The sequence below is a fragment of the Protobothrops mucrosquamatus genome, unplaced genomic scaffold (assembly GCF_001527695.2).
Source record: "Protobothrops mucrosquamatus isolate PMUCROS unplaced genomic scaffold, P.Mucros_1.0 scaffold41, whole genome shotgun sequence".
NCBI lineage: Eukaryota > Metazoa > Chordata > Lepidosauria > Squamata > Viperidae > Protobothrops > Protobothrops mucrosquamatus.
This window is the reverse complement of record NW_015386423.1, coordinates 571886-597852: the sequence shown is the minus strand read 5'-3', so window position 1 is coordinate 597852 and position 25967 is coordinate 571886. Positions and strand designations below refer to the sequence as shown.

Sequence of the window (25967 nt, the reverse complement as noted above, 5' to 3'; positions counted from 1 at the left end):
CCCTCAAGGCTGAGCCGCCAGGAGGGGCGTCTTTCCAGCCTGTTCCGGCCCAGCTGCTGCACGGGTGCATCTCTCCTGTCTGGCCTGGATTGCTGGCTGGCAGGTTCGTGCCCATGAAACTCCACCAAGTGCATGTGGGGGATGGGGGGAGGACACCTAAGAAGCCTTTGGTTCTTAGCATCCGGTGCTGGGAAAAGTTTCTTTTGGAACACAAGAGGGAAGCCTCCCCTGCCTAAAACTGTAGTGCTTCTTCATCGGTGGGCGCCAGCAGAGCCTTCATGGACTGGGCTTTGGGTTTCAGAGGGGGGGGGCGCGGTTTCCACCACCTCTGTGCACATGGACGGAGCCAAATTCTGCTTGAAAATGTGGTTCTCCCACTTTGTTCAACCAGAGAAGTGTGAACGCTCCCCACCAGCAAAGTATTGTTGAGTGGGCTTGGCAGCACTTGAAGGTGCTTGTCTTGGCCACCTCCAGCATCTGCTGGTGGCTGATGAGCTCCCTGTGCGGCTTCTGCAGGAACCGGCCTGTGTGGAAGGATCCGAGTCCTCCAGAAGCCTTTTCCCATCATGCTGCACGGGACATTTGCAAAGCTTTCATCAATTATGGGGAAACTTGTGGTTTAGCTACTTCCCGCTACTCAGCACCTATCCTCGTGTTCCACCTCTGAAGCTACAGGGATCCAGTTGTCTCTCTCTTTTCTTCTTGATACCGATGGGAATCCCCTCTCCACCCACCCCAGACCCATCCTTTAAAGCCTGAATCATGGCAGGAGCATAATAGCCCTGTGTGATACCGTGCAGTCTGTTGATTTGGACACCAGTGTAAATAGCCCTTCTTGTTAAATCGCTTCTACCAGACAATTGTATATATACATGTAAATAACTCTCACAGGTCAATCCACACATCCTTTTATTTGTACTCGTGCAACTTGCATAGAATGTGGAGTTAAACAGCAGCAGGGTGCATTGTTTGTAATGTAATCATGTATTTTTTTATTTTTTATTTTTTACCAATGTAGTTGGTGTACATATAGTTTGTCAGTGCTGGTGCTGCCGAGGGCACCATAAAACTGCCCTTTAGCTGTACAACTTCCTGCAGAAAGAGGTGAAGTAAATACAGGTGTTATTTTCTACAGTTGCATGTACAGAGAGAAGTGCAGAGATGCTGTTGTCCTTCAAGAGATAATGTTCATAAATAAATTTTTTTTTTTAAAAAAAGGACAAGTGTGCTATGGGGTTTTTGATTTTCGCTGCTTCTCAAAGCCTTTCCAAACGGGCTCTCCTCCTCCGTCTCGTTTCACGCTGTGAGCCTTGGACATTCCCGAGCAGAGTTTTCCTGCAGCAGCCTTTCTACAGAGAGGAAGCCAAAGGAGCAAAGACAGACATACCTCCAAGGTTTAATGCATCTTCCACCGTAGGCCAGCTCCAGATTTTGCGAAGCGAGGCGGATGTTGGCCATTATCAGGCTGAAGAGAAATAGAAAGTTACGCACTGGTGTGTGCCCTACATGGCAGGAAATCGGATAGTATGTCTGGCAGTTCCTTTTCCGATTAACACACTTGGTTCAAGGCAACCCTCAGTGTATCCAAGGAAGTGAACCAAACAAAGCCCATGGAAGCTGCTACCTGCACCTTCTCCAACTAACACTCGTTCCTGATACTTTCCTTCCAGACACGACGAACCTGGCTTTCTTCCTAACACATCGCAGCAAAAGCTCATCTTGGCTTTGAAACTGGGGCAACCAGGGCTTTCTGCGGGCTCTCAAAATTTGATAAAATCTTCACACAAAACACCCTTTCAAATTTTTCCTCGTTTCCAGCCCCAAATTATTTTTCCAGATCAATCCTGGAGTCTCCCAACTTCTTTTGGCCACTTCTATCATCGAAGGAGCCAAGGTTGAGATCCAACCTGCCTAAATCACTGGATTTCTGTCCTTTCCCCAAATTGTTCAGCCCAACGCTCCTGAAAGCCTACACGTGTGTGCAAGACGTAGCTTGGTGCTTCCGTGTCCCCTATATTTTTAAATACCGAGAGGCGCACATTGCAGCTCATCTCTTTTTTCTAAACTTCTAATCCGGAAGGCTGAGAAGTCACACACACCACCGTGGGGGGGAAGCTGCTGTCCCGACCGGCAGAGTTGCATCTCCAAGATTGTGATCTGGGGGTCACGCAACCCACTTTTCAGAGGGTCCGTTAAAGACCGCGCAGATATTTGTGCAGCCTGGCTGCTTCGAACCGTGACTTCCTTTGTGGCTTGGCGAGTTGCGCTGACACACTGCTGCTCTCCCTGGATAAACTGTTGCATACAGAAGCCGTGAAGTGTGCAGATGTATTTTTTAGAAAATTAGAGGACAGGGAAATGAAATAAAAGGTTGGCATGATGTCACACGATTGTTTTCCAAAGGAGCAGTCCAACAAAACTGCCCCCTCCCCCGGCCAGTATTTTTGCACAACTTGCTCGAACGCAACCGGGGAAAGGAAAGCGGCCACTTGTTGCAAGAGGCGAAGACAAACAGAGCAGCCTTGGGTAGAGGTGGAGAACAGCCTAAAGGGGGGGGGGAGTCGGGCAGGGAAGTTGCTCAACTGGACTGAGCAGGTTTTGCTCCGCTCGCCAGCTGCTCCCTGCCCAGGAAAGGCCCGGCCCCTCGGCAGCCCATCGCGACACAAGCAGGCGGCCTACCCCCCCCCCCCCCCCAGCGGCTAGCCGGACAAATCGAAGGAGCAGCTCCCCGCTTCGGACCTGCAGCCTCCCCTCCCCTCCCGTCCACGGCGGGGCCCATCCGGAGCGGCCGGCCGGCCGTGGCTGCGCCCAGAGGGGCGATCGACCCGGCCTCCCGCACCTCGGGGCTCAAGCCTGGGAGGGGGGACCGGGAGTGCCTCTGAGCAAGTGCAGAGCGCCCTCGCCACACCGCTGCCTTCGCGGGGCTCCCCTTGGCCCCGGCCTTGGCTCGCTCGGCTCCGGGGAAAGGCGCGGTCGGGCAGCCCCTTCCCCGACGGCCCGCCCCGTCGTGCCCCGCCCGCCCACCGGCCCGCAGAAAGGCCGCGCGCCGCCGGTCGGGCGTCTCTGGTGCCGGGAGCGCATGGACTTCGAGGGGCGGCGGCTGCGCCAGGTGGGCGGCTTCGGGCGGCGGTCGCGCTTCCTGGCGGCCGCCTCGGGGCTGCCCAACGCGGGGCTGGCGCTGGGGCTGGCCGCGGGGCTGCTCCTGGCCGCCGTCCCGCCGCACCGCTGCCGCCCGGACCCCGCGCTGCTCCCCGCCGCCCTGCGCAACGCCAGCGGCCCGGAACTGCGTAACGCCTCGGCGCCGCCGGGCAGCCGCTGCCGGCTCTACCGCTATCCGCGGTCCGGAGGCGGCACCGGCCCGCCCAACGGCACCGGGCCCTGCACCCGCGGCTGGCAGTACACGCTGCCCGCGGCCGGGCTCCGCTCCACGCTGGTCACACAGGTGGGTCTGCCGCGCGGAGGACCCGCCGCCCTGCGGCTCCCTTCGCCGGGCCGGGCCGACGGGGCGAACCCCCGGCAGCTCCAGGCAGGCGGACCCTCGGCCGGCCTGGCTTGTCTCCGGCGGTGAGCTGCGGGAAAGCGGGGCGGGGGGAGCCCCGGCTGGGCTGCTGCCTTCCTGCTGACGGCCGCTTCTCCCGCAGTGGGACCTGGTGTGCGCCAAGCAGTGGCAGGTGCCGCTGGAACAGACCACCCACCTCTTGGGATGGCTGGTGGGCTACGCGGCCCTCGGGGCGGCCTGCGACAGGTAAGGCGGCTCCACTTCTCCAGGTGGCCTCTGGGCCGTTTGATCTTCTGGTCGGCCCCACCATGAGGACCGGCCGCTTGGCCATCTGCCATCATTGGGAAAGCAAAGGCTGTTTCTGTGCAGGCGTTGGCTTCTGTGGGTCTCCATGGGGCAGAGGCGGCGGCTGGCACCTGCCTGGGAGGTGCTACTTTCCAAGAAGAACTTGTTGTTTTCATCCCCACTTCATAAGATGATTCACAGGGCCATTGTAGCTCAGCAATACCGCCCGAGTCCCGTGTTTGCTTAAAAGCAAATTATTTCCTCCTGTTCTTAGCCAGCACTCTTGAGGTGAGGGACACTTGGCGGAAGGGAAAGCTCACTCATTCTACTGAAATTCTAGCCTGTAGTTGTGACCCTGGACCTCTGATGGCCGCTATGAGTCGGGAGGGGGCCGCCTACAGGCCTGAATGCAGACAAACCCCTGCAGCAAGTCTTGCAAGCTGCCTTCAGGAGCTGCAGAGCGGCTTGTCTTTCTGTGGGAACAAGGCCGCCCCAGGCAAGAAGGCTGGTCTTCACAAAGAGCTGCCAATTGGATAAGATGAACTTCTTTGGGATGACTTTGGCCGAGCTGCCCTCCTGAAGCCTTGCTCTAAAATGGACTTTGTGAAACCTGGCATTTGGGGGCACTCTCGGGCTCCCTGGGCTCTGGCCCTTCTGACGAGTGGGAGTTTGGCAGCCATCACGTTGGCCTCCAGTAACCACTGGGCAGTAATTTGTGTTGCTGTTTCAAACAGAGGCCAAGCAAGTTGCAGCCCTGAATTGTGCTCCCTTGTGACCTGGGACGGGAGCTGTTTCAGTGCAGTCAGGTGGGGGCCTCTTCTCCTCCCCCCCCCCCCATTCCGTGCTCCCTCTCTCCTCCAGATTTGGCCGTCGGACCACCTTCGTTCTTTCCTTGGTGCTGTCTGTCCTGCTGGGCTCCGGTGTGGCGCTGGCAGTGGATTACCTTATGCTGGTTGTGATGCGGATGCTCTTTGGGGCCGTGCTGGCAGGGGGCTTCCTCTCCCTCTACGTGGCACGTGAGTCATTTCTTGTCCTCCAGGACAGGCCCCAGCAGGTCCTCCTTGCTTCCAAAATAGCCCTTGCTTTAGCCCATCTGCCCAGGCCGAAAGCCCCCAATGGACTCTCCGGCCTTGGAACAAGGGGGCTTCAGCCAATGCCTCCGCGAGAAGGACAAACCCTGGTTGGGGCTTCCCTGGTGAGGAGCTGCTGCCTTGAAATGAAACTTCCTGGTGATCTGAGTGGCTTCCATGGGGGTTGGTGGAGGCCCCGCTTCTCCTGGGCACGTTTGGGAAGCAGGTGGCCCTCCGATGTTGCTGGACTACTTCATGTCCTCCCTCCCTGTTGGTTGCTGAAGCCGGAAGCTCAGATGCCCCCAGTGAGACTCGGTGCATTTCATGTCGGCCAAAGCAGCCCCACCGACTGGGCTCTTCTCCACCTTTCCCACTCATGCGCTCCCTCTGCTTCTCCTTAGGCCTGGAGTTGTGTGATCCCCCCCACCGCCTGACAGTCACGATGAGCGCCAGCTTCTTCTGGGTTGCTGGGCAGCTGATCCTGCCAGGACTGGCCGTGGCCGTTGCGGAGTGGCGGCTGCTCCAGGGGGCCATCACATTGGGGCTGACTCTGCTGGCTGCTTGCTGGTGGTGAGTGGTGTCTAGCTCTGGATGCTGAGAGGGTCTGTCTCCCCCATTGTCCCCCATTTGGGGCATTCACTCCTTCCTTCCTTGCTGCCTCCCCTCCTTTAGTGGATGCGCATAGAGGACTCACTTCTCTGACCAAGCTAAGAGCCCCAAACGCCGGACCCTCCAGTCCCGATTTCTCCCTCCCCAGGTCTCCCTCTCTCTTTCCCGAGTCAGCCCGGTGGCTCTTGGCCACTCAGCAGCTGCAGAGAGGCAAGCGGGCCCTGCTGGACCTGGCCAGGGGCAACGGAGTCAGCCTGGAAAATGACTCCGCAACAGGGGAGGCCTTCTTGGCAGGTGGGTCTGCCACTGGGCCTTGCAGGCACCTTCCGATGCTGCTGGTTGCAGCCGTGTGGGGGCTACCTGGATCCACAGACTGGGAGCCCCTGGGTGGAGTCCATCAGAGGTGGGGGGGCGGGGAAGCTCCCCTCGCTCACCAGAGGCCCTCTTGATTCTGCCTCTGGCCTCAGCTGACTGGCCAGCCAGGCTGCCTCCCCATTGGGCCTGGGATCCAGTTCTGCTTTTGTGCCCAGAGACGGACAGCCGGGCAGGAGGCGTCCCCAGAGCAGAGTACCACAGCGTCTGCCGGATCTTCAGCACACGAGTGGTATGGAAGAACAGCCTCATTCTTGGCTTCACTGCGTAAGTGCTCTTGGGAGGGGGCAAGTGTGGGTCTGGGCAGAGCCTCCTGCTCTTCCTCCCTCCTCTTCCTCACAAGCTGCACCGGGGACCCCCATGTGATACCTCCCTCTCGTTGGCCATCAGACATCGTGTGGACTTAGCTTCCTTCTCCACCAGGTTCATTGGGAGCGGCATCCGCCACTGTTTTGCCCGCAACTTGGTTCCGTATGCGCCCCGCTTTTACTTCCCCTACTTCCTGCTGGCGGGGAGCGAAGCGGTGGCCATCCTCTTCCTCTGCCTGACTGTGGATCACTTTGGCCGCCGGGCAGTCCTCCTCTTTGGCACCATCCTCACTGGGGTTTCCTCCCTGCTCCTCCTGGCCCTGATGCAGTGTAAGGAGACCCAGCTGCTGGGGGGCTTGGGGGCAAGTAGGAGAGGAACGGATCCTGCTCAAGGGTCCTGATTCTTGCGTTGCTGGGCCCCTGCGAGGGGCTTCCCTCTTCCCAGATCTGGACTTGTCCAGATTGAGTCACTTGGCTGGCTTGCCACTGAGGTTTGTGTTGCTGGAGATTTCCCTGCTAAGGGGATGTTTAGCCAGCCTCTCAACCAGCCCCCTTCGCTCCCCTAGATTTGATGGCCTGGCTTGTCTTGGCACTCTCCATCCTGGGCATTCTGGCATCTCAAGCTGTTGCTGCCCTCAGCATCTTCTTTGCCAGCGAGGTGCTGCCCACCGTGGTCAGGTGAGGAGGCATCAGGTGTCCCTGTGTTGGCAGACGGGCAGGGCTGGAGTCTGGCATTCAGCTTCGAGTGGGGTTGCAGCCTTGCCCAAAGGCCACCCTGGGCCAACTCCCAGCTGGCTCTCCCAGTGAGCCCAGCAGGCGGGGCAGCGTCTATGGGCTGACAAGGCTCTGCTCCTGGGGGGGACCCCTTGCGCTTGTGCCCGGAGTGGACAAGGTTGGGATCGGCCCCAAGCTGCCTTCACTCAGGTGATTTGTGCCGGTTCAGGGCTCCAGGTGGAAAGCCAGGGGCTCTGCCCAGGGGCCATGAGGGGCTTGTTGCTGGCAGGGTGGCAGAGCTGGGGCCGAGGAGGAAATGGCCCCCGGGGGCAGGGGCCTTGCTGCTCCCCAATGGGGCTGTTTTGCTTTGCAGGGGAGCCGGGCTGGGCCTCATCCTGGCTGCACACACACTGGGCCAGACGGCCACCCCGATCATGGACATCCAGCACAGCCGGGGGTTCTTCTTGCACCATGTGGTCTTCGCCTCCTTCGCCATCCTCTCGGTGCTCAGCGTGATGCTCCTCCCGGAGACCAGCCACAGGCCCCTGCCGGACTCCGTGCAGGAGGGGGAGAGCCTGCACCGGCCGCCGCTCTTCCACCCCACCCGCCGTCACTGCCGCCGCCAGGACCAGCTGCCACTGCTCTCCACCCACGGGGGGAGCAGCCCCTATGACCCCGAGAGCTACGCCCACCTGGTCACGGCCACCAAGAAGATGCTGGGCAGCCATGGGGGGGGCGCTGGTGCTGGGGGGCAAGGCAGCTCACTGACCCCAGAGACCTAAGGGCACGGCAGCACCCAGAGGAGAGGGCCCCCGGGCCCCACAGATGAAACATTTTCGGCCCCAGGGTCCTCCGGGGGCAGGAGGAACTGGGCAGCCTCTGGCCCTTTTTCTTGGGGAAAGAGTGACCCGGGATCACAGGGCCCCCCTTTTCTTTGTGGATATGCAATAAACCACATGCTGCCTTTGTAGTTCATTTTTCTTAGGGAGTTTTATTGTCAGCCCCCCCCCCAATCCTACCCTGTCTCCCCCCCCCCGAGACCTCCAAGCTCTCATTCTCCTGGCTGCAGCAGCATGAGCAGCTCTGCAGCCTTGGGCTGGGGTGAGGGGAGCACAGCCAGGTTTACCCACAGCCCACCGGAAGCCGCTTTTCTGGGCGGGCCTGATCGGTTCTATCGGGGGGGGGGCTGTTGCTCTAGATAGCGCCCTGGGAGGGGGGCATCCCCACTTGCCTCCTGCAAGGTTGCCAGTTCTTGCTTCTCCCCACTGGCTCTTCGGATCACAGGCAGGCTGAGGTTTTCTCACCCAGCTGCCCTCTTTCTTTAGGCCTAGTGACCCTCATGGCCCCTGGATGAGACTGTCGGGTCCCAGGGGAAACAAGGGGTTGCACAGGTGGTCCCGGGTCCCTGGAACTCCTCCAGCAGCCACCAGCAGAACCGGGAAGTGCCAGCAGAATCTCAGCTGGAGGCCTTGAAAGGCACCTCGGGTCTCTGCCCGCCCTTGGCTTCAGGGCACTGTCGAGCTGGAGACGGAGCTGCAGTTGGCAAGAGACTGGCTGGATGGGGGCCCTGCCCCCTGGGGTCCCCCACCTGCCGGCCAGGAGGGTGATGCTGCAGCCCAAGCCGGGTTGGTCCAGTCCGGCCCTGCTGCTCCTCCTGCCCCCTACTGGCCGTATAGCTCGGCCAGGCGCTGGAATCGTGGCCCCCATTCGCGGAGGTAACAGTAGTCCTGGTCTTCGTCTTCCAGGCTGGACAGGATGGAGCTCAGCGACCCGCCGGCCGAACACTCCCCCTCGTAGTCATAGATGAGGGCCGTGTCGTAGGGGGGGACGCTGGGGTCGCTGTCGGCTGCCTCCAGGCCCTACGCAGGAGACGGAGCAGGAATGAGCACAGAATTCCAGAGAAGGTAGAAAGGACCGGAGAGCTCTTGTAGTCCACCCCTCGCTCAAGGAGACCTGGCTTATACCATCCCCGTCAAAGGGATTGTCCAGTCCGTTCCTGAAAACCTCCAGTGACAAAGCACCGGCTGGTCACAAGGCAGATTTAAGAAAGGATGGGCGGGGGTCCCCCTGGCCCTCCTCCCTCCCTCCCTCCCTACCGGCCTTCTTGCCACCTTTCACCTCGTTGATGAAGTCCTCAATGTCGGACGGGCATCGCTGGGGGTGCTGGTACAAGGCACAGCTATGGGGGGCATCCCTCCGCCGAAGGGGCTTCCCCCGGGGAGTCGAGGGGCCAAAGAGATCAGGGTCACGCAGCTGGGAGAGATCGTAGGCGTCCTGTGGGCAGAGAAGGGATGCACAGCCATCATGACCCCATAGCTTAGAGGTGGGGAAGGGAACTGGCCCCACGGCAACCCCACTGGTCTCACCTGGTCCTCTTCGCCGCCCCCCTGCTCATCGTAGTTGAGGACATTGTCACGCATGTCGTCCTGCCAGGCGCCCAGCAGCCCCTTGCGCAGTGCCTGCCGGCGAGAGTGCTCCATCCCGGCCACCAGCAGCACCAGCACTGCCCAGAGAAGGCGGGTCAGAGGTCCCCGTGTCCACCACCCTCCCAGCACTCAAGGCAGCCAGCCACACCTGCCTCCTGCGCTGCCAGCTCTTCGTGTCCGCACACGTCCTCTCAGGACTGCCCTGCCCACGTCCGGGCAGCCTGGGAGAATGCAGCCGGCCAATGCAGCGCCCCCTCCCTGCCAAATTACATAAATCCACATCCCCCCCACACACATTGCTGCAGGAAAATGGGGAGGGGGCCTGGGGCACACAGGAGGGTATCTTATGTCTTCTTATTTGCAGCAGGAAAGTTCTTCAGCCCAGGGGAGATCCTGGTGATGGACAAATGTCCACCCCCCCCCAGGCCCAGAAATAGGGTATGCATCCTGTGGCTTTACAGATCCACCAACCTCCCAGCATTGACCCCCCCTGAACTTGGGGCAGATATCCGACTGTTCCCACTTCCTTTCTGGGCCACTGGGGATTGCAGACCCCCCCGCCTTCAGCTGCTGGGCAAGGGTCCCAATCCAGCATTCAGGCACTTACACAGGAGTAGGACAGCACTGCAGAGGATGGTCATCAAGGCGCCCAAACTGAGGCCTGCCGTGGCCCCCATGGCGGCAGCTTTGGGAGCACCACAGGTGCCCCACCGACTGCAGGCACAGACTGAGACATTCAGCAGCTGCTCTTGCACCTGTGGCGGGATGCCAGAGTCACTGACCAGCAGTGGCAGGATGTGAAGACCCTCGGACACATCCACGGGAGGCTGCAGCAACACGTGGGTGTCTGGAGTGGGTGAGGGGAGCAGGAAGGGGGGCATCAAGTTATTGGGAACTGGGAACTGGACTTTTCCGATGCTCAAAAAAAAAAAAAAAAGCCCGGGGCCTGTTCCATCGCAAAAGAGCTCAAAAAGTCACTTTTCAGCTAGTTTCAGATTTTTAGTCCTCGGATTCCCCCAGTTTGGTGTCCAGCAAAGTCGAGGCTGCCAGAAATCACCCCCACGCCCCCCAGTCCGGTGCCTGGCAGGCTCCAGCTGGACCAGAGGCCAACTCTCCCCACTGAAAGTTGCAAAGTAATGTGCTCTGTGGGGAGGAGCCTCTACCAGGACGTCCAGTCCAGCCCGCCCCAAAGCCTGGGTTAAGGTCCCTTCCCCCATCACACGTGGGACCCAGGAAACCCGATTACCATTGGGGTAGCTGAGAGTCCAGTTGTGGGCACTGCTGGGGCCAAGATGGAAGCGGAAGGGCCCTGCGTGGGGCGCCAAGTCCTCGTCAGTGGCGCTCAGGACCAAGCCAGCCCCTCCTCTGCACAGTGACCCCGTTGTGGGGAAGAGGGAGGGCGCATGGTCGTTGACCTCCAGCACCTCGATGGACAGGGTCCCAGTGGCCGTGAGGGGAGGGATCCCTGAGAGAGAGAAGCAGGCCTTGGGGGGTCTCTCCAGACAGAGGCAACTTCCACAGGACGAGGGGTGGGCTGAGCGCTTTTCCCAGCTTCCACTCTTTCGCCAATGGCTGCTCAAAGGGGAGCCCAGTCCTGGCCTTGCTAAGGACCCTCCCTGAGTCCGGACCAGCCTCAGCTGCTCCTTCTGAAATCGGTTAGCGGGATTTTTGACCAGGACTGAGTTGCCCTCTGAAGCCCCCTTTGCTTCTTCTCTCCCCATCCTCCCCTGCTCACCCCCTCACCATTATCAACTGCCAGGATCTGTGTGATGTACCAGCCGTCCAGGAAAGTTGACCGTGGGGGTACTTTCTGGCGGGCTTCCATCCGGCCCAATTCGGGGTCCACCTGCAGCCAGCTGGCCAACTCAGAGGCCTGCAGGTACCTGGAGAGAGGAGACGGGCTCAGGGGATGTGTACATGCACACCCTCCCCCCCCATGTGCAGGACTTCCTAAAGAGCAAAGAACGGAAAGCCCCCTCCCCAATTTGCCAGACCCTCTGGAAGGTTCCTCTGAGATCCCAGCTGCATCTGGAAAATGAGTGGGGTGCAGGGCTGATTCAGAGGCAGGGAAACACAACCCAGCAGGGACTCCTTAGAAATCATCCTGTGGATTTTTGCAGGGTTTGCTTTTAGGGATGGAGTTAATGAGGACTAGAGACTTCATTGTTACAACAAGAAGGAAACGAGGGTTGGGTTTGCTGGATTTTACCCTGAGTTCCAAACCCTGAGCACTGGCCGAGCACTGAACCTGTGCAGAATCTCCACCGGCCGTCTTGGATTTTGCTCACCTGAGCTGCTGAGCCTGCTGGGTGTCTGGGTCCCTGGCCCGGAAGAGGGTGATCTGGGTGCCAGCAGCTGCCCCTTCGTTCACCCTCCCCCTGCAGGGGTTGTCCAGGAAGAAGGGAGGCTCGTTGGCATCCATCACCTGGAGCTGCACCGTGGCCAAGGCGTGGGTGGCTTTGGGGGCGGAGGGGTGCAGGGGGCTTTGGTTCTGCACAGAGACCAGCAGCTCGTAACGGTTCTGCTCCTCGTAGTCCAGGGCCTGGCAAGTGGGGGAGACATGGGGAGGGGGGGCACCAGCTCTTCTGGGACGCTACTGTCAAACACACACACACACACACACACACACCTTGCACGGCTGAGCCTTGGCCTTTGCTCTGCCCCCCCCCCGTCCTGGTGCAGAGACCCCCAGCTCGCCTCTCCTGGCTCCAGGCAGTGTGGCTGCCCCCACCCCGCCATCTGCCGCAGAAGCCGTCTCAGAGAAGCTCTCCCGGCCTTCCTCTTCTCCCTGGAAGGCTGAGCCTGCTGTCATTCCGCTTCTGTCCGGAAAGCTTCAGACGGTTGCCGGCCCACCACATGGGGGGGGGGGTAGGAGGAGGGGAGGGGAGGAGAGGCTCAGCTAAAGTTGCAGGGTGAATCTTTTCTGGGCCCACATTGCCCCTGCGCCAGAGCAGAGCCTGGCTCTTCCTTACCTTGGCCAAAGAGATGACCCCCTCATTGGTCAGGGGGTCCGGGTGGATGGAGAAAGCTCCTCTGGGGTCCCCCTCCAGGATGGTGAACTTGGCCAGCCAGTTGGGAGAGCCCGTCTGGTCTTTGTCCTGCACTGTCACCCGCCCAACCTCCACGCCGGGCCGGTTCTCGGGGGCCTCCATGTGGAACTGCACAAGAAGGGGGGCAGGCTGACCAAACCACTGAGGAGCCCCCCCTTTCACCCTGCTCCTCCCCAGGGAAGAAGAGGGGTGGCTGAGGGTGACCCCACCAGCAGTGATGGGATCTTTTGGGTTCCCGTGGGGCAGCTAAAGGGGATTCTAACAGCTAGGGAAAAGGAGATTTACTCGCTAGCCAGCTCACCCACCCACCTTCTCCAGACTTGAGGGGTTTCAGGTGGGGCAGCAGCTGCTGTGTGACCCACAGAAAGGCAGAACTGAGTTGAACTCAGCCAAGCAGGAATTCTGCAGAGAGCTGCTCCTTCTCTGCCCAACCTCTGCTAGCAGGGTAAGATAAGACCTCGTTCACATGCGAGGGTGGGCCAGTCCAAGATTGGCCCCCTCCCCTTCATCCTATGATGCTGGGGGGTTCATGAACCTCGCCTTCTAAGCTCTTGGCCCACCTCCTGTGCCAGGGACCTTGCCCAGCAGTGCTTGAAGGGGGATGCCCAAGGGGTGGGGGGTGGGGATAACACTGCCTCTGCACCGTCTTTCTCCCCCCCCCCCAGGCGGAGGGGCTGCTCTCCCACCTCATCCAACGTGAATTCAGGGGGGTTATCATTGATGTCCTCCACGTAGATAACCGCTGTAGCTGTGGTGGTCAGGCCTTCTCCAGCCATGTCAGCCACTTGGAGTGTCAGGTTGTAACTGCCCGTCCCCTGCACAGGAGTGCCAGAAACTGGTAAATGCTCCAGGAGTTCACAATAATGTCCTGGGTTGTCAGCCAGCCGTGCGTGGGACCCCAGGGCCGTGCACTTCCTCAAGCTCCACTTTCTGACCACCTCTTCACTGAAATGACTGAACCAGTTTTGCAGATCAAATAAAAAGAAATGTCGGCTACAGATGCCTCAGGCTTCATCAACTAGATGTTTTAAATACTATTTTGTGCAGTCCTTAATAATAAAATAAATCCAAGTCTTGTTGCTAAAGATAAAACAATAATGCTCAGCAAACAATTTGATTGTCAACGCTGCTAACATTGGATGTTCTTGCTTTGACAACATATGAAGATGCAGCCTTTTTCTTTCTTATGCTTTACTCTTAGAATTAGATGATGCTGGGGGAGGAGGTGGAATGTGGTGGGAGTTAGTTAGACATAACAATATTGTACTAGTGTGTGAATTAAGAGCTTGAAATAAGAGATGATAAGAATTGGCGTGTAGCAGAACAGGAGGGAAAATCTGCATTTCAAACTAATTGGAGAATGTGATTTATGACTGCTAATTGAAGGAGGGAATTGTGCTTTGATACTATGTGCTCAGGGGAGGAGAATCCAGTTTTTGGCTTCAACTATGTTAGTGCCGAAGCTATGCTACTCCCATAAAGATTCTTTAAGGTAAACAATGCCTCGAAGTTCTTTGAAGAGTTTCATCTGTCGGAACCATGACATTGATTTTGTAAAATAATCAGAACATTTTATAACAATAATTCTGAAAGATTCTACAGTAGTTGAAATACTATAAGTTAGAAAGGAGGCACGGGCGTTGTAATTAGGAGACCTCTCTCTCTCTCTCTCTCTCTCTCCCCCCCCCTTTCCCATGGCCCTTTTCCTTTCATTTTGTGCCACTTTGTCCCTTAATTAGTGGCCAGAAGCTGCATCCGGACACCCAAGGGAGAAGTCCATACCTCGCGGTCCAGCCCTTCTCCGGCGATCTGAATTTCCCCAGAGAGCTCATTGATGGTGAACAGCTCCGCCCCTTCTGGGCCCAGGATGGAGAACCGGAGTGCTGCATTGTCTGTCTCGGGGTCGTCGGCATCTGTGGCTTCTGCCTTCAACACAAACGTCCCTGAAAAACACCGAGCATTTTTAGAGGCAGCCTGGGGCAATTTCTCTCATGGCTGAAACTTTTCTGGGGCCTCTTTGGAAACGCAATTGTTGCCCACAGCACAGAGTTTGCTCTGCCACGTGACCCAGCCCCACATGCTCAGGGGTCTGTAACTGTGGGAGAACCAAGAATGGGGGTCAGGATGATCACGTTTATCATTGTTGTATAATTAGTGCTTCCAAGGGCAGCCAGAAAGTGCACAGGTAGGGCTGCTTTCACGCACTCATGCAAATAATTAAATAGATGGTTTGGTGATTCAGGGCTACTTAACTAGGGAGATGCACCATGAAAATTAAATGCATCCCATTCCCGAACGAGAGCTGGCCCCTCGTCCTGGTCACCCAAAGTGAAGGCAAGGACAGGGCCTGTCTGGGCCAGGTCAAAGGGGAGCCGGTGCTGCAGGATCTGTTCTGCCCCTTGGAAGACGTTTGGCCATACCCAGGGGAAGGTCCGGGCTGCCCACCTGGCTCGGCCCCTTCCGCCACGTGCCCCGTGAAGATGTCCTGCTGGAAGAGTGGCCGGTTGTCGTTCTGGTCCAGGACGACGATCTCCAAGTCGGTGGGCTCTTCCAGAGGCACCCCGCCCAGGTCGAGGGCAAAAGCCTTGAGCTGGTGGTGGGGAGAACAGAAGGAGGCCCATCTCAACTGGGGAAGGCAGCCTCTGCTCCCCTAAGGGGCTCGGGACGGTTTATTGGGCAGGCGATGCAAAGTCTTGAGGGCTTGATGGAGGTGGGAGGACTTCCTGCCCCCACCCTTTGGATAGAACTGGGGGGGGAAAGGACCCAAACGTCTGGATGCTGAGCTGATCAGAGTCCAACCGCAGCTTCCTTACCCGAAAGCGATCATGTTTTTCCCGATCCAGCACGGTATTGAGGTAGATCTTGCCGCTCCGGTTATCGATGGAGAAGATATCCTTGGGGTCTTCATCAACCCCGGGGCCCTTAATGCTGTAGACTACCACCCCTGGCTGCTGCTTGTCTGACTTAATCTGCAGAGAGGGAGGCAGACTCCGGGGGGTGAGAAGGCCTCCCCGAAGCGCTTTCCCTCTCGCCCCCCCACCCACACCTGAAGCTGAATAAGGTCGAAATCCCACCAGGGTTGGGACAGCAGAAGCTCCTGAGTTGGACTATTGTCCAGGGACGACTCTGGCTGCATTTTCAGCCAGTTTTTCCAGCTGTTCCTACAGATGTCAAGAATGAACGTGGACTTGTGGCATGCTGAAGAAGGCCTAATGGGGAAATTCGGACTCCCCTCTAGAGTTCGATGGGGAATGGGATCCCCTGGAAATGTGGGCTCAGACGTCATGAGGCATGGGCAGCAGCAGACCCACAACCCCTGACCATCACATGGGTGGACATAAAGGAGGATTGTGCACACCCATCCCTCAAGGCGCTAATCCCCAAAGCATGCAAAACGGTGCCAATTTAGTGACTGCATTTGTGCTGCCTCTAAGCTTGCCTTTTCCTCCGTCTGCTTTGTCTCTAGAGGGGGAGAAAGTCCGGCCGCGGAGGACTGAGTGCCTAGCCTTGAGAAGCAGCCGGAGAAGGCCTGGGCAGTGGCCAGAGAGGGGCTCAGCGCTGGACTGAACAGTGGCTGTCCAGCCACTCCCTCCTCGAGTTAGAGGGGTGGCACAGCAGCAAAAGAAGAGCTGAGCTTTTTTTCCGCTGGTCCCGAATGCCCTTCCCTCCTCAAACTCTGCCTGCAAATCCCAGCTGCCTGTCTCTCTCCTGCCCACCTGGACCAGAAGGTGGGGCAGCCGTCGGTAGTTCTCAGGTAAGCTGATGGGGGGGATGACCCAGGCCCGCTTGACCCTCCTCAGGACGGCTTTCTCCCGTGGCTGCAGCTGCGGAACTGGATGCCTGCGAGAGGCCAGCCCTCTGGCACAACAGGCGTCCTGCTGGGAAGAAGAAGAAAAGGTGAGGCGGTCAAAAAAGTCAAGATGGCGGCCACGGCAGTACCCTTGAAGTACTGCCTGATTCTTATGTGTGTATTTGTGTGGGAACGGGGAAGGAGCGAGCTGGGTCAGCCTGGGTTGGCAGAAAATCAGAAGGAACCAGAGGCCTCTTGTCCTCCCAACACATTTGATTAACAAAAGGACGTTGATGCCTCGGACAGGTGCTGCCAGAGTCCCTGTGACTTTTTTCTGTTGCTGCTCTGTCACCCCCACCCTCTGCCCCACTGCAGGGATTAATCCCCACGTGCGGCACATTTGGCCAGCAGCTGCGCTCAGGGCTCACAAGCGAGGCTGCAGCGTCTCCTGGCTCAGACCAGGTAGGAGGCAGCGTTCCGCTGGGGAAGAGCTCATTCGTAAGGGCTGGAGGGTTATGCATCTTCCTTCTTTAAGGAGGCAAGTGCCTCTGGCAGGTTAAGAGTGATACACAGCCTGGAAGACCCGGAGAGTCCCTGATGGGGGTCCGGCTTCCTTCCCCCGTCTGGGGAAATACACTTTCCTTTTGTTAGGCACAGAAAAGCAGCATTTGGGGAAGAAAACAGATTGCAAGTTTGGCAGAGACAACGTTGCTTCAAGATGAGGCATTCTCAGCCCCCCTTCAGAGGCCAGGCAGGGGGGTCCAGCCAGGAAGCCCACCAAGGGCAGGGAGCCCAGGGCTGCTTCTCTTTCCTCCCCACCAGCCCTGCCTTGCGTGGGATTTCTCAGCCAAGCCTTATCCCAAGGGAGTGGCTGGGACTTCCGGCATTCCTTCCCTGACTTTGTCTCGGGAGAATTTGGCCTCTGGCCCTTTCCCACATGACGCTCCAGACTCTCAGTGACTCTCCGGCCGCAGCCGGGCTCGGAGCCTTCATTCGTTTCAAGATCCTGGTCATACCAGGGCTACTTCCTGCCCAAAATAGGTTTGTGAAACACGGCCTATAAGCCAATTTTAATTAAAAGCCATTACAATAATTTTGGAAGCCTGACCAAAGCATGAACTCTAAAACATTCCTCAAAATTCAGGGAGATCACCAGACTTTCAAGAGGCTGCCTAAAGCAGACATGGGAAAAATCTGATTTCATCCCATTTCCTGCGGCAGAGGCTGCAGCCAAGAAGAGCCTCTTCCTGCTGACCCCTAGCCTTGGGGACTGGCCGGAGGGCTCACGGGGGTGTCCTCCAAAGACAGCCTGAAAGAGTTTCGTACTTGGAGGGGCCTCTGCTGGTGTAAATGGCCCTCCAGGTCTTGGATCCCAGCCACTCCAGAACCCAGGTAATGTGCTCTGCGGATCGGCTGATCCTTCCCTCCGCACGGGAGCTTGGCAAAGCCTGGCAGGCGGGTCCCTTGGCTGAAAAGAGAGGCTTTGCAGGCTGCCCAGACTTCAGCCCCCACCCTGGGGCTACTCAAAGGGACCCGCCCTTCTCCCGGGCTTGGCCAGCTCTGAATTCCGCTCCAGCAGGTGGCTGAACAGATGCAGAAGCCGCTGGTGGAAGAATGCCGCCTCCCCACGAGGCCCAGACAGGGGGCAGGGCGCCCCTCCCCTCCCCTCCCCTCTCCTGCTGGGCATGCAGACAGCCTTCCCCAACCTGGCGCCCTTCTGAGCTGCTGGAGCTGCTGAGTTGATGGGAAGTGCAAGTCAGCAGATTAAGTCCCCCCCCCCCAGAAAACACGATTTAGAGGTGGGGGGGTCTTGCCAACTTGCACAGAAGTGGGTTAGCTTAAAATGGGGGGGGTGTTTCTACGAGCCACAGGACTGGCCAAGCTCAGCCCAGTTTAAGCCTCTGGGGGCAGACAAGAATTTGGGGGAGGGGAGATGAACTGTGCCCTTCCTTGGCCCGGCTTCCCTCCCGGCAATTTCCCCCTCAGTTAAACTTCACAGCAAAGCAGATCTAATGCAAGCCACATGGAGCCCACTCCCCACCCACCCCCCAGTCGAGGGCTCACATTCTTCCACTCCCAGCTGCCCCCCGCCCAGCATTCCAGGCTTGTGTTGTCTTGGGGCAGCTGGCAGAGGCGATGGGGGTGCCTCCTTCCCTCCCTGGGCAAAGAGCCAAAGGGCTGCCTAGCTAGGACAAACGCCAGCCATTTTGCCCCGTCTCCACCTCCGAAGGAGCAGCATCCTCACCCCACAGAGGACGGGTGGGGAAGAGAAACTCCTGAGGCTTTTGGGCAGAGTTGGGTTCCCTCTCATTTTTAAAGCCTCTTCGCCCCCCCCCCCCGATGCAGGGAAGCCCAGTGGGGTGGGGAGCCCTCCGTGTGGTACTCAGAAGCTAGAAAGACAGGATGGGCTGAAGCCTGTGGCTGCTTGATTTCGTTACCTTCCAGCTTTCCTGCCTGGGGGAGAGATCCAGGGCCCCTGGCATCGGCCCCCTTTCCAGACTTTAAGCCAAGGTTCATGGAAAGCCCTTCTGACATGGGCCAGATCTGGTGAGCCAACACAAAGGCCTTTTGCAAGACTGCCCTCCTGGCCCAGTGCAGATTCTGCCTCTTGGGTCACCACAAAGCCAGAAGGGGCTCCCTCTGGGCCGGGCAGGACCCTGGCAACGGGCACTTGCCCAGCTCCTCCTGTGGGTGCTTCTCTCCCACAGATCAACCCCAAGAGCCTGAGGGGACACCAAGACTCTCTCCAAACAATTTAAGGATGAGGGGGGGCACCAAGCCTGGTCACCATCGCATGTCCTGCAGCATGGTCTCTGTAGTCCAAAGCAGGAGCTGCTGAGGATTCCCTTCCCACAGCAGAAGAAAATGCTCCAGCTGCTGCTAGGAGCTGCCCCCCCCCAACAATGGATTTTGAACTGGAGTGGGAGGAACTGCGGACTCTCCACTGGAAGCCCCTCTGGCCTCCACCAGCAGATCCTTGGCTGGATCCCTTCTGACAGCTGGGAGAGCCACCCTCCTTCCCTTCCTTCCTTCTTCTTAAGAGGTCTCCTGGGAAGGGAGTGGGGCTGCAGGGCCCCAAAAGAAGCCAGACACACTGAGCCCCAGCGAGGAAGGACCTCAGCCCCACCTCGCCTGGCTTACCTGAGCTGCGAAGGTGGCCAGGAGGCAGGAGCTGAGCCAGAAGAGGGGGACCATCTTGGGGGGCACCTAGCCAGCTGTTGCTGGAGCCTCTGCCTGCTTTCCTCTCTCCAAGGGGGCTGAGGCGGCTCAGCCTGGGACAGGAGCTAAAATAGCCTCGGCCGGCCGGCTGTGACAGACAGCACATGTGTTGGGGCCAGTCCAGAGGCTGGGAGAAAAGGGCCGGATGGGCTGAGCTGAGGGGGTGGGTGGGTGGGCAGGGTGTCCAGGGGGAGAACAGCCATTCCAAAGAGAAGCCGAAGAGGAAGGAAGGCTAGTTCTGGGCAGGAGCAGTGGTGGGATTCAGCCGGTTCGCACCAGTTCGGCAGAACCGGTAGCTAATTTTTTGTTGCCCAGGCACAGAATGGACTTCTGGAAGCAGCATCCACACAGAGAACCAGTTGCTCACATATTTGAATCCACCACTGGGCAGGAGTGAACAAAACCCTCAACTAGAAATTATTCTTCTAGTAAATTATGGAACTAAACTTTTATTTGCTATTTAATATTTGTTGCATAAGGAGACATCCTTAGTTTTCTAGTCTTTTTTAAGATGAGCTCAGCGTCGGGTGATTTTTGTCAACATGTCCTTCTAGTTTTATTGCCAGTGTTACGAAAATGTTTCCCACTGTCTTTTTTCAGGATTTTTAAAGCCCCTCAAGTCCCTCTGCCAGACCAGAAGCTCCTCAACGACTGAGGACCAACCAGGAGCTCTTTAAGGGAGGGGCACTACCTTCCTCTCCCCACGGAGGGCACCCCACACTCTGCCCTGGCAGGCGGAGCAGCAGCTGCTGCCACCTCTGTTGGCTCTGAAGCAGTTGGCAGTTCTGGTGCGTGTGTGTGTGTGTGTGTGTGTGTGTGTGTGTGTGTGCGAGAGAGAGAGAGAGAGAGGGGGGGGGGGGGGGGGGGGGGGGGGGGGGGGGGGGGGGGGGGGGGGGGGGGGGGGGGGGGGGGGGGGGGGGGGGGGAGAGATCTGGCAGAGCTGCAGCACCAGCTGGGCACAGGTGCTCCTGCCCAGAACGGCCCGAGTCTCTTCCCATGGAGGGAGCCCGCTGTGTTGGCAACCCTGCTTTGCTTCCTCTTCAGAGTCCTTCCACGGCTGAGGAGAGCGGCGTCAGGATCGGTAGGGCCGCGAGGGCAGCACCCGGGCCGGGTCTCCTGACTCGTGGGGCCCTCCGGCTTCAGAGCTTCGAGCCCCGCGAAGGAGCATCGGCTGCCCTAGCGGTGCGCAAGCGGGCCTCGGTAATGCTGCGCGGCGGCCAGCAGGGGGAGCCCCAGCACTGGCAAAGAGCTGAGAAGCCCCGTTGCCTCGCCTCCCGCGCGGAGGGAGAAGGGCCCTTCACACGACGCGGAAGCCTCCGTGCAGCTTTCTCTGGAGCGATGGGGGGGGGGGGGTTGCCAGGGCCTCCTTCGGGCTTTCTTTTTCCCACCTCCCAGTGCAGCTGACGTTGCTGGAGGAGCATGTTCAGGTGCCCAGATCCGATACAGCAAATTAAGTGATAGGAGTGTTCCAGTATCTCAGGGGCTGCCCCAAAGAAGAGGGAGTCAAGCTATTCTCCAAAGCACTAGAAAGCAGGACAAGAAGCAACGGATGGAAACTAATCAAGGAGAGAAGCAACCTAGAACTCAGGAGAAACTTCCTGACAGTGAGAACAATTAACCAGTGGAACAACCTGCCTCCAGAAGCGGTGAATGCTCCAACACTGGAAGTTTTCAATAAGTTTTTGCCTGAAATGGCTGTAGGTTTTCCTGCTGAGCAGGGGGCTGGACTAGAAGACCGCCAAGGTCCCTTCCAACTCTGTTATTCTGTTAAGTAGCTGCTGTGACCCAGCCTGGCTTCCTTAAAGGGAGAGATTTGGCCAGGAAAGTTCAGATTGTGGGGAGACATTTCTCTGTCACTCACTTCTGGCATGGGACCCAGAAGGACCCAAGGGGACCAAGTGACTCCTTCCGCATGTGGACCCATGAGGAAGGGGTGGGCTCTTGGCCAAAGTGGCCAATCCGCTTTCAAGGCCACTGGCTGATTCCAGCTGTCGCTTCTGATATCGTCTCGTGGAACCGCTGCTCTGTCCTGGCTGGCTCCTGGCCACACTGCCCTGTCGCCCCACATCAGCGCCCAGCCTTGACGGGATCTGAAGTGCAAGAAGAGAGCCAGACGAACAGGAGGCATATGGGAAGGGCTCCCAGGGGGCTCCGTGACATTCCTCGGCCCAGAGAGGGTCAAGCTCTCCGCCGTCCTGAAGGCTCCTTTGGAAAGTCCTTCTGGGGACGCGCGTTGCATTGCCAGGCAGAAGCCGCTCCGGAAGGACAGGCAGCCGCCGAGCTCTGAATCCTGACTGCGTTTTCAGCCACCGAAGGAAGGGCGGCACCCTTCCCTTCCGAGGCTCTTCCGTACAGGCGCGAGGGCCACTTCGTGAAGCAGGAGTTGCATTCAGCAATTGCACAAGGAAAAATGCTTCCTTTGGCCATCTTGAATTTCCTGCAGATCAGCTTCATGGAATCACTGAGCCACAAGCAGGGAGAAAGAGTTATATGTCCCTTTTTTCTGCATCCCAAATAATTTCACAGGCTTCTGCGCGTCCAGCCCCTTCCTTTGTTTTTCCGGCTTGGCGTTCTCTCTTCAGGAGGCCTTGGAACCGGAAAGCAAGCCAAGCCCCATCTTCGGTCTGGTGATGGGGCAGAGGGTGGACTGGGCGCAAAAAGTCACTTGGCTTGAATCGGCCCAGCAGCTCCTGATCCCCTGCCTTGGTGGCCTGCAAGACGTTGAAATCCTGGGGCTGGAGGGGGGGCTTCCACCTCGGCTGCCTTTCTGTCTGGCAGCCCCTTGTCAGCCGCCTCTGCCTGACCTGATGCGGTGTGGCAGGGGTGCAGCCAGCAGATGCTCCCTGCCATTGTCCCCCGGGTGAAGTGGGTCAGGCTGGGCTGGCGACTTGAGAGACGGAGGGGGAGATCCTCCTTGACGGGGGGCGATGGGGGCCGCGCGTGTTTTTCTGCCGTGGCCTCTGGCTCAGGTGCTGGGGAGACCCGCTTAGCTGGCCGGTTCCTTCCCTAAAAGCCAGAAGCTGGAGCCTGTCACTCTCCTCAGCGTCAAAGGAGGCCAAGGACTTGCCAGTCACCCTGCTGGCAGGCTGGACAGAAGGACAGGGAGGGGTTGTGCACACACACACCACATACACACAGGTACAATCTTGCCCTCTGCTTCATAGAGGACTAGCATAGTTTGGAGGGAAGGAGACGTGTGTTGTGCTGTGCCTTACCTTACAACAGCACAGAGGGGGGCTTGGCCAGGGAAGTCCTCTGACAGACAGACGTGGCCAGAGACCTCCCTGGTGGATACCAGGTTGGCAACGTCCACCTGGAGACCCTCCTGGACAGGACAAGTGGCGCTGGAGCACCACAAGGGAGAAGGAAGGGGGGGCAGAGAGCGGCATGAGACCCCTTCACTGCTGAGAGAGGAGGCAGCACTTGTGTGGTGCCAAGGCCACCCCCTTGAGTGGAGAGAGCACTTGGCTTGGGCCCCTCCTCCACCCTCCAGCAGAACCAAAGCAGGCTGCACCCACCCCTGCTGCACCCCCCTCGTTTTTTCCTGCCAGGCAGCAGCCCTGCTGTGGGATGCAGCGATAAAGGGCACCGAAGCTTAGGATTTTATACAGCAATAAAAGATAATGTCCGCCATAAAGAGTGTGGGCATTGCCCAGCCCTGGAGGAGCAGGAGCGTGGGAGGGGTGGGACGTGCTTCCTCCCCCGCTGCAGGCAGAGAGGCCAGGAGCAGCTGGTGGGGGGGGGGCAATGGACCAGAGCCCAGGCAAGGTGCTATGGGCAGAGGCAGTGGGGACAGGATCACACCCAAAGCCTATTCCCTCCCTCCTCCCAAGCAATTCCTAATTCTAATGGCTGCCTCTGGGCAGAATGTGCACTGACACTGCCTGGGAATCGCCTGCACCAAGGTGGGCAAAGATGGCTGCAGTGGGAGCCCTTCCAGTGCCAGCAAGGAGCCTCACCGGCCAGCATCCAGCTTGGGCGGCTGCTCTGTTGGCACGGAGGTGCAGAGCCCTGGAAAAGCCCCCCCCCAAGAAGGCTTTCTTGGCGCAGCACTTCAGAAACACAACCCAGCTCTGTCTCCTCTTTCTTCCGCTTGTGACAACTCTGCAGAGACGCAGATCAGGCTGGGGCTGGTGCTTGCAAGGTGGGGGGGGGTTCCTGCTCCTTTGTAAGGTGTCCTTCCAAGCAGCCCCCCAGCAAGAAGCCGGAGCTGCCGCCCCTAGAGAAGGCCACCCCACCTCCAGGGCAGGAGTCCTTGCTCTGTTGGCTGAGTGATTTTGAGATGGCCCCCCTGAGCCAATGAGGCTGCCACCCCACCTCTTTCCAATCCACGGCAGGGGACAATGGCAAAATAGCAACCTCAAAACCAGGCCTGTAGGAGGGCTTTCTCCTTCATGATAACTGGCTCAGTCAGTGGCCGAAGGGCACCGCTCCTTTGGTCATCCTGCCCCACACAGCTCCCCCCCCCGAAGGACTCCCCCACTTGCCCCCACAGAAGCCTCCTCCAGCCACTTCAGGCGTCCCTGCTGTGAGAGGAGCCACAGCAGAGAGAAAAAGCAGCCGGGGCCCAGCAGGAATTTTCTGCAACTTTGCAGGTCTTACTGTTTTTCCTTGGGGGATCTTGAGCGGTGTTGGTGTTAACGTGATGCCAATGTGAAGTTTGGTAATTTCCCCTTTTACAGGCTTAGAAAAACGGATAACTTGCAAAAGGAACAGAAAAGCAAGCAGACCCTCCCACCCCCGGCCAAATGCCAGGCAGGAAGGCCCCAAATCCAGTGAAGTCAGAGCAGCCCACAATCCCCCTCCCAAGCTGCTCGCACCTCCATGGGTGCAATCTTGGGCAAGGCACAGGGTGGATTTGTATGCAGGCAACCCTCATCGCAGGTTGCATATATTAGCTAACGTGTTTACTCTCAGCGGTGGCTTCACAATACACCAACCCTCCTATCTGGATAAACACAATATCACGGCTATATTTGTGTAACATGCTTTTCCCAAGCAAATCAGTTCCCTGATGACTTAAAACACACAGGAGGCTGAGGCAATGGCTGGATTTAAGCTGAACAGGTATGGCCCACCCTACTTCACTTGGACATTTGGACAGGCCTCTATTGCAGGTGTGCATAGTAACAACATCTTGAAAACCTACCAGCGCAGTTCTCCAGAGTGGTGTTTCTCAACCTTGGCAACTTTAAGCTCTATTGACTTCAATTCCCAGAATTCTGGGAGTTGAAGTCATACTGTACATCTTAGCGTTCTCAAGATTGAGAAACACTGCTCTAGATCAACTTATACCTAGCTTAAATAAGTGGATAATACTCCTTGGGACTAAGGAATCTTTTCTATAATGATCCATCTTCTTTCCGTAAGGGACTCCCTCCTCCATGTTCCCAGGGACTGTCAGACATTCTTTTACAGCCAGTGACTAGTAGCATCCCCACAGCATCGCCAGCTATTGTGGCCATGATAGAAGGCCCATCCTCTTGATTATTTAGGCACGGTGATGGTTGGAGGACCCCAGAAGATATGAGAAGCCACCAGTGGGGAAAGGAGTCTCCTCCAGTGTGCTGTGTGAACCAGCCCTTTTGCCACCTACGGTACCAGGCTCTGGATCCATCCAGAACAGCCACCAAGTCCTCTCCTTCCAAGGGCCAGATGGGGGCCTGTCTCCCAAGCCTTCCCTTTGCTCTTCCTTGGTCCTAAGAAGCTGCTTCAAGAAGTGGATCCACTTTGGCCCGATCATGCTCTGCTCTTCCTGGCCACCTGCGAGTTATACGGTGGCTTTCAAGCTGCAGGGCCATAGCATCAACACTACCAAGCCAGGCTAGGTCCGTCTTTCCTCTTCCACGCTCTTGAAGACGACCCAGGCACCCTCCAGCCACACTTGACCTGGCTTTTAATGCTGGATCACATAGCCTCCGTTCGCCCTGGGTTGGTCTTTCAGCCACAGGATGCTGAGCTGGAGGGCTTCGTTCAGCTGCCACCTGGGTCCACCGGCTGATGCTGACACGGAACCTGCTCTGAAATGGGACAGCTTGCTAACTCGGGTGGCTTTCATCTTCACGGAGGGCATCCTGGTCAAGGCTGTGAGTTGGAAAACACAGCTTCCTTCTGCTGGGGGGGCAGCCTGTGTTCCCAGATCAGTTGCAGGGGAAAACAGGGTGCACTGTGTCTCCCCCTTTTGCCAGCTGGTTGGCCCCTGGGGGAAGTGCATCCTGGGCTACGGTGGGCCTTGGCCTGGCCCAGCAGGCAGTGCCCTCGACCCCCTCGAGGGACCCGTCAGGCAGAGACGCCGGTGCCAAAGTCAAACGTTCCTGACTGGCCCCCGAATGGCTCTTAAGGTCCCCGGGGCGGCTGGCAGAGCCCCTCCCTGACTGACTTCCATTCCTCAGCCAGGCGTGACAGGCAGCTGTTTCCCTGTCTTTGCTACCTGCGCTCATCCATCAAGCCCATCGATCGGCCCTGGCGGAGTTTTATTAATGGCCCTGTCAGTGGGCGGGTGCCGAAGAGCAGGGGCTTGGCGGGAGTGATGGATCGGGGAGAGTGCCGGCTGCTATTTATTCTCCCGTGACCTTGTCTCTCCCCATTGTGGCTGGCTTAAGAGTTATGAATGTGAGACATGATA

General features: G+C 58.1%; 2 protein-coding genes across 2 annotated transcripts; one reads left to right on the top strand and one right to left on the bottom strand.

Annotated features, from left to right (window-relative positions):
* Positions 1 to 3079: 3079 nt before the first annotated feature.
* On the top strand, positions 3080 to 7639 carry SLC22A31 (solute carrier family 22 member 31). Its single transcript, XM_029283230.1, has 9 exons — positions 3080 to 3442; positions 3642 to 3745; positions 4646 to 4800; positions 5256 to 5424; positions 5612 to 5744; positions 5996 to 6102; positions 6259 to 6473; positions 6710 to 6821; positions 7231 to 7639. Exons 1-9 carry the CDS (start codon positions 3080 to 3082, stop codon positions 7637 to 7639), a joined length of 1767 nt encoding a protein of 588 aa, XP_029139063.1.
* Positions 7640 to 8518: 879 nt separating this feature from the next.
* Positions 8519 to 19318, bottom strand: CDH15 (cadherin 15). The gene is made up of 14 exons (XM_029283229.1): positions 19265 to 19318; positions 16050 to 16208; positions 15147 to 15302; positions 14779 to 14923; positions 14116 to 14276; positions 13020 to 13148; positions 12256 to 12441; positions 11572 to 11825; positions 11027 to 11166; positions 10530 to 10748; positions 9891 to 10130; positions 9224 to 9360; positions 8976 to 9131; positions 8519 to 8716 (listed from the first exon to the last, which is right to left on the bottom strand). Exons 1-14 carry the CDS (start codon positions 19316 to 19318, stop codon positions 8519 to 8521), a joined length of 2334 nt encoding a protein of 777 aa, XP_029139062.1.
* Positions 19319 to 25967: the final 6649 nt, after the last annotated feature.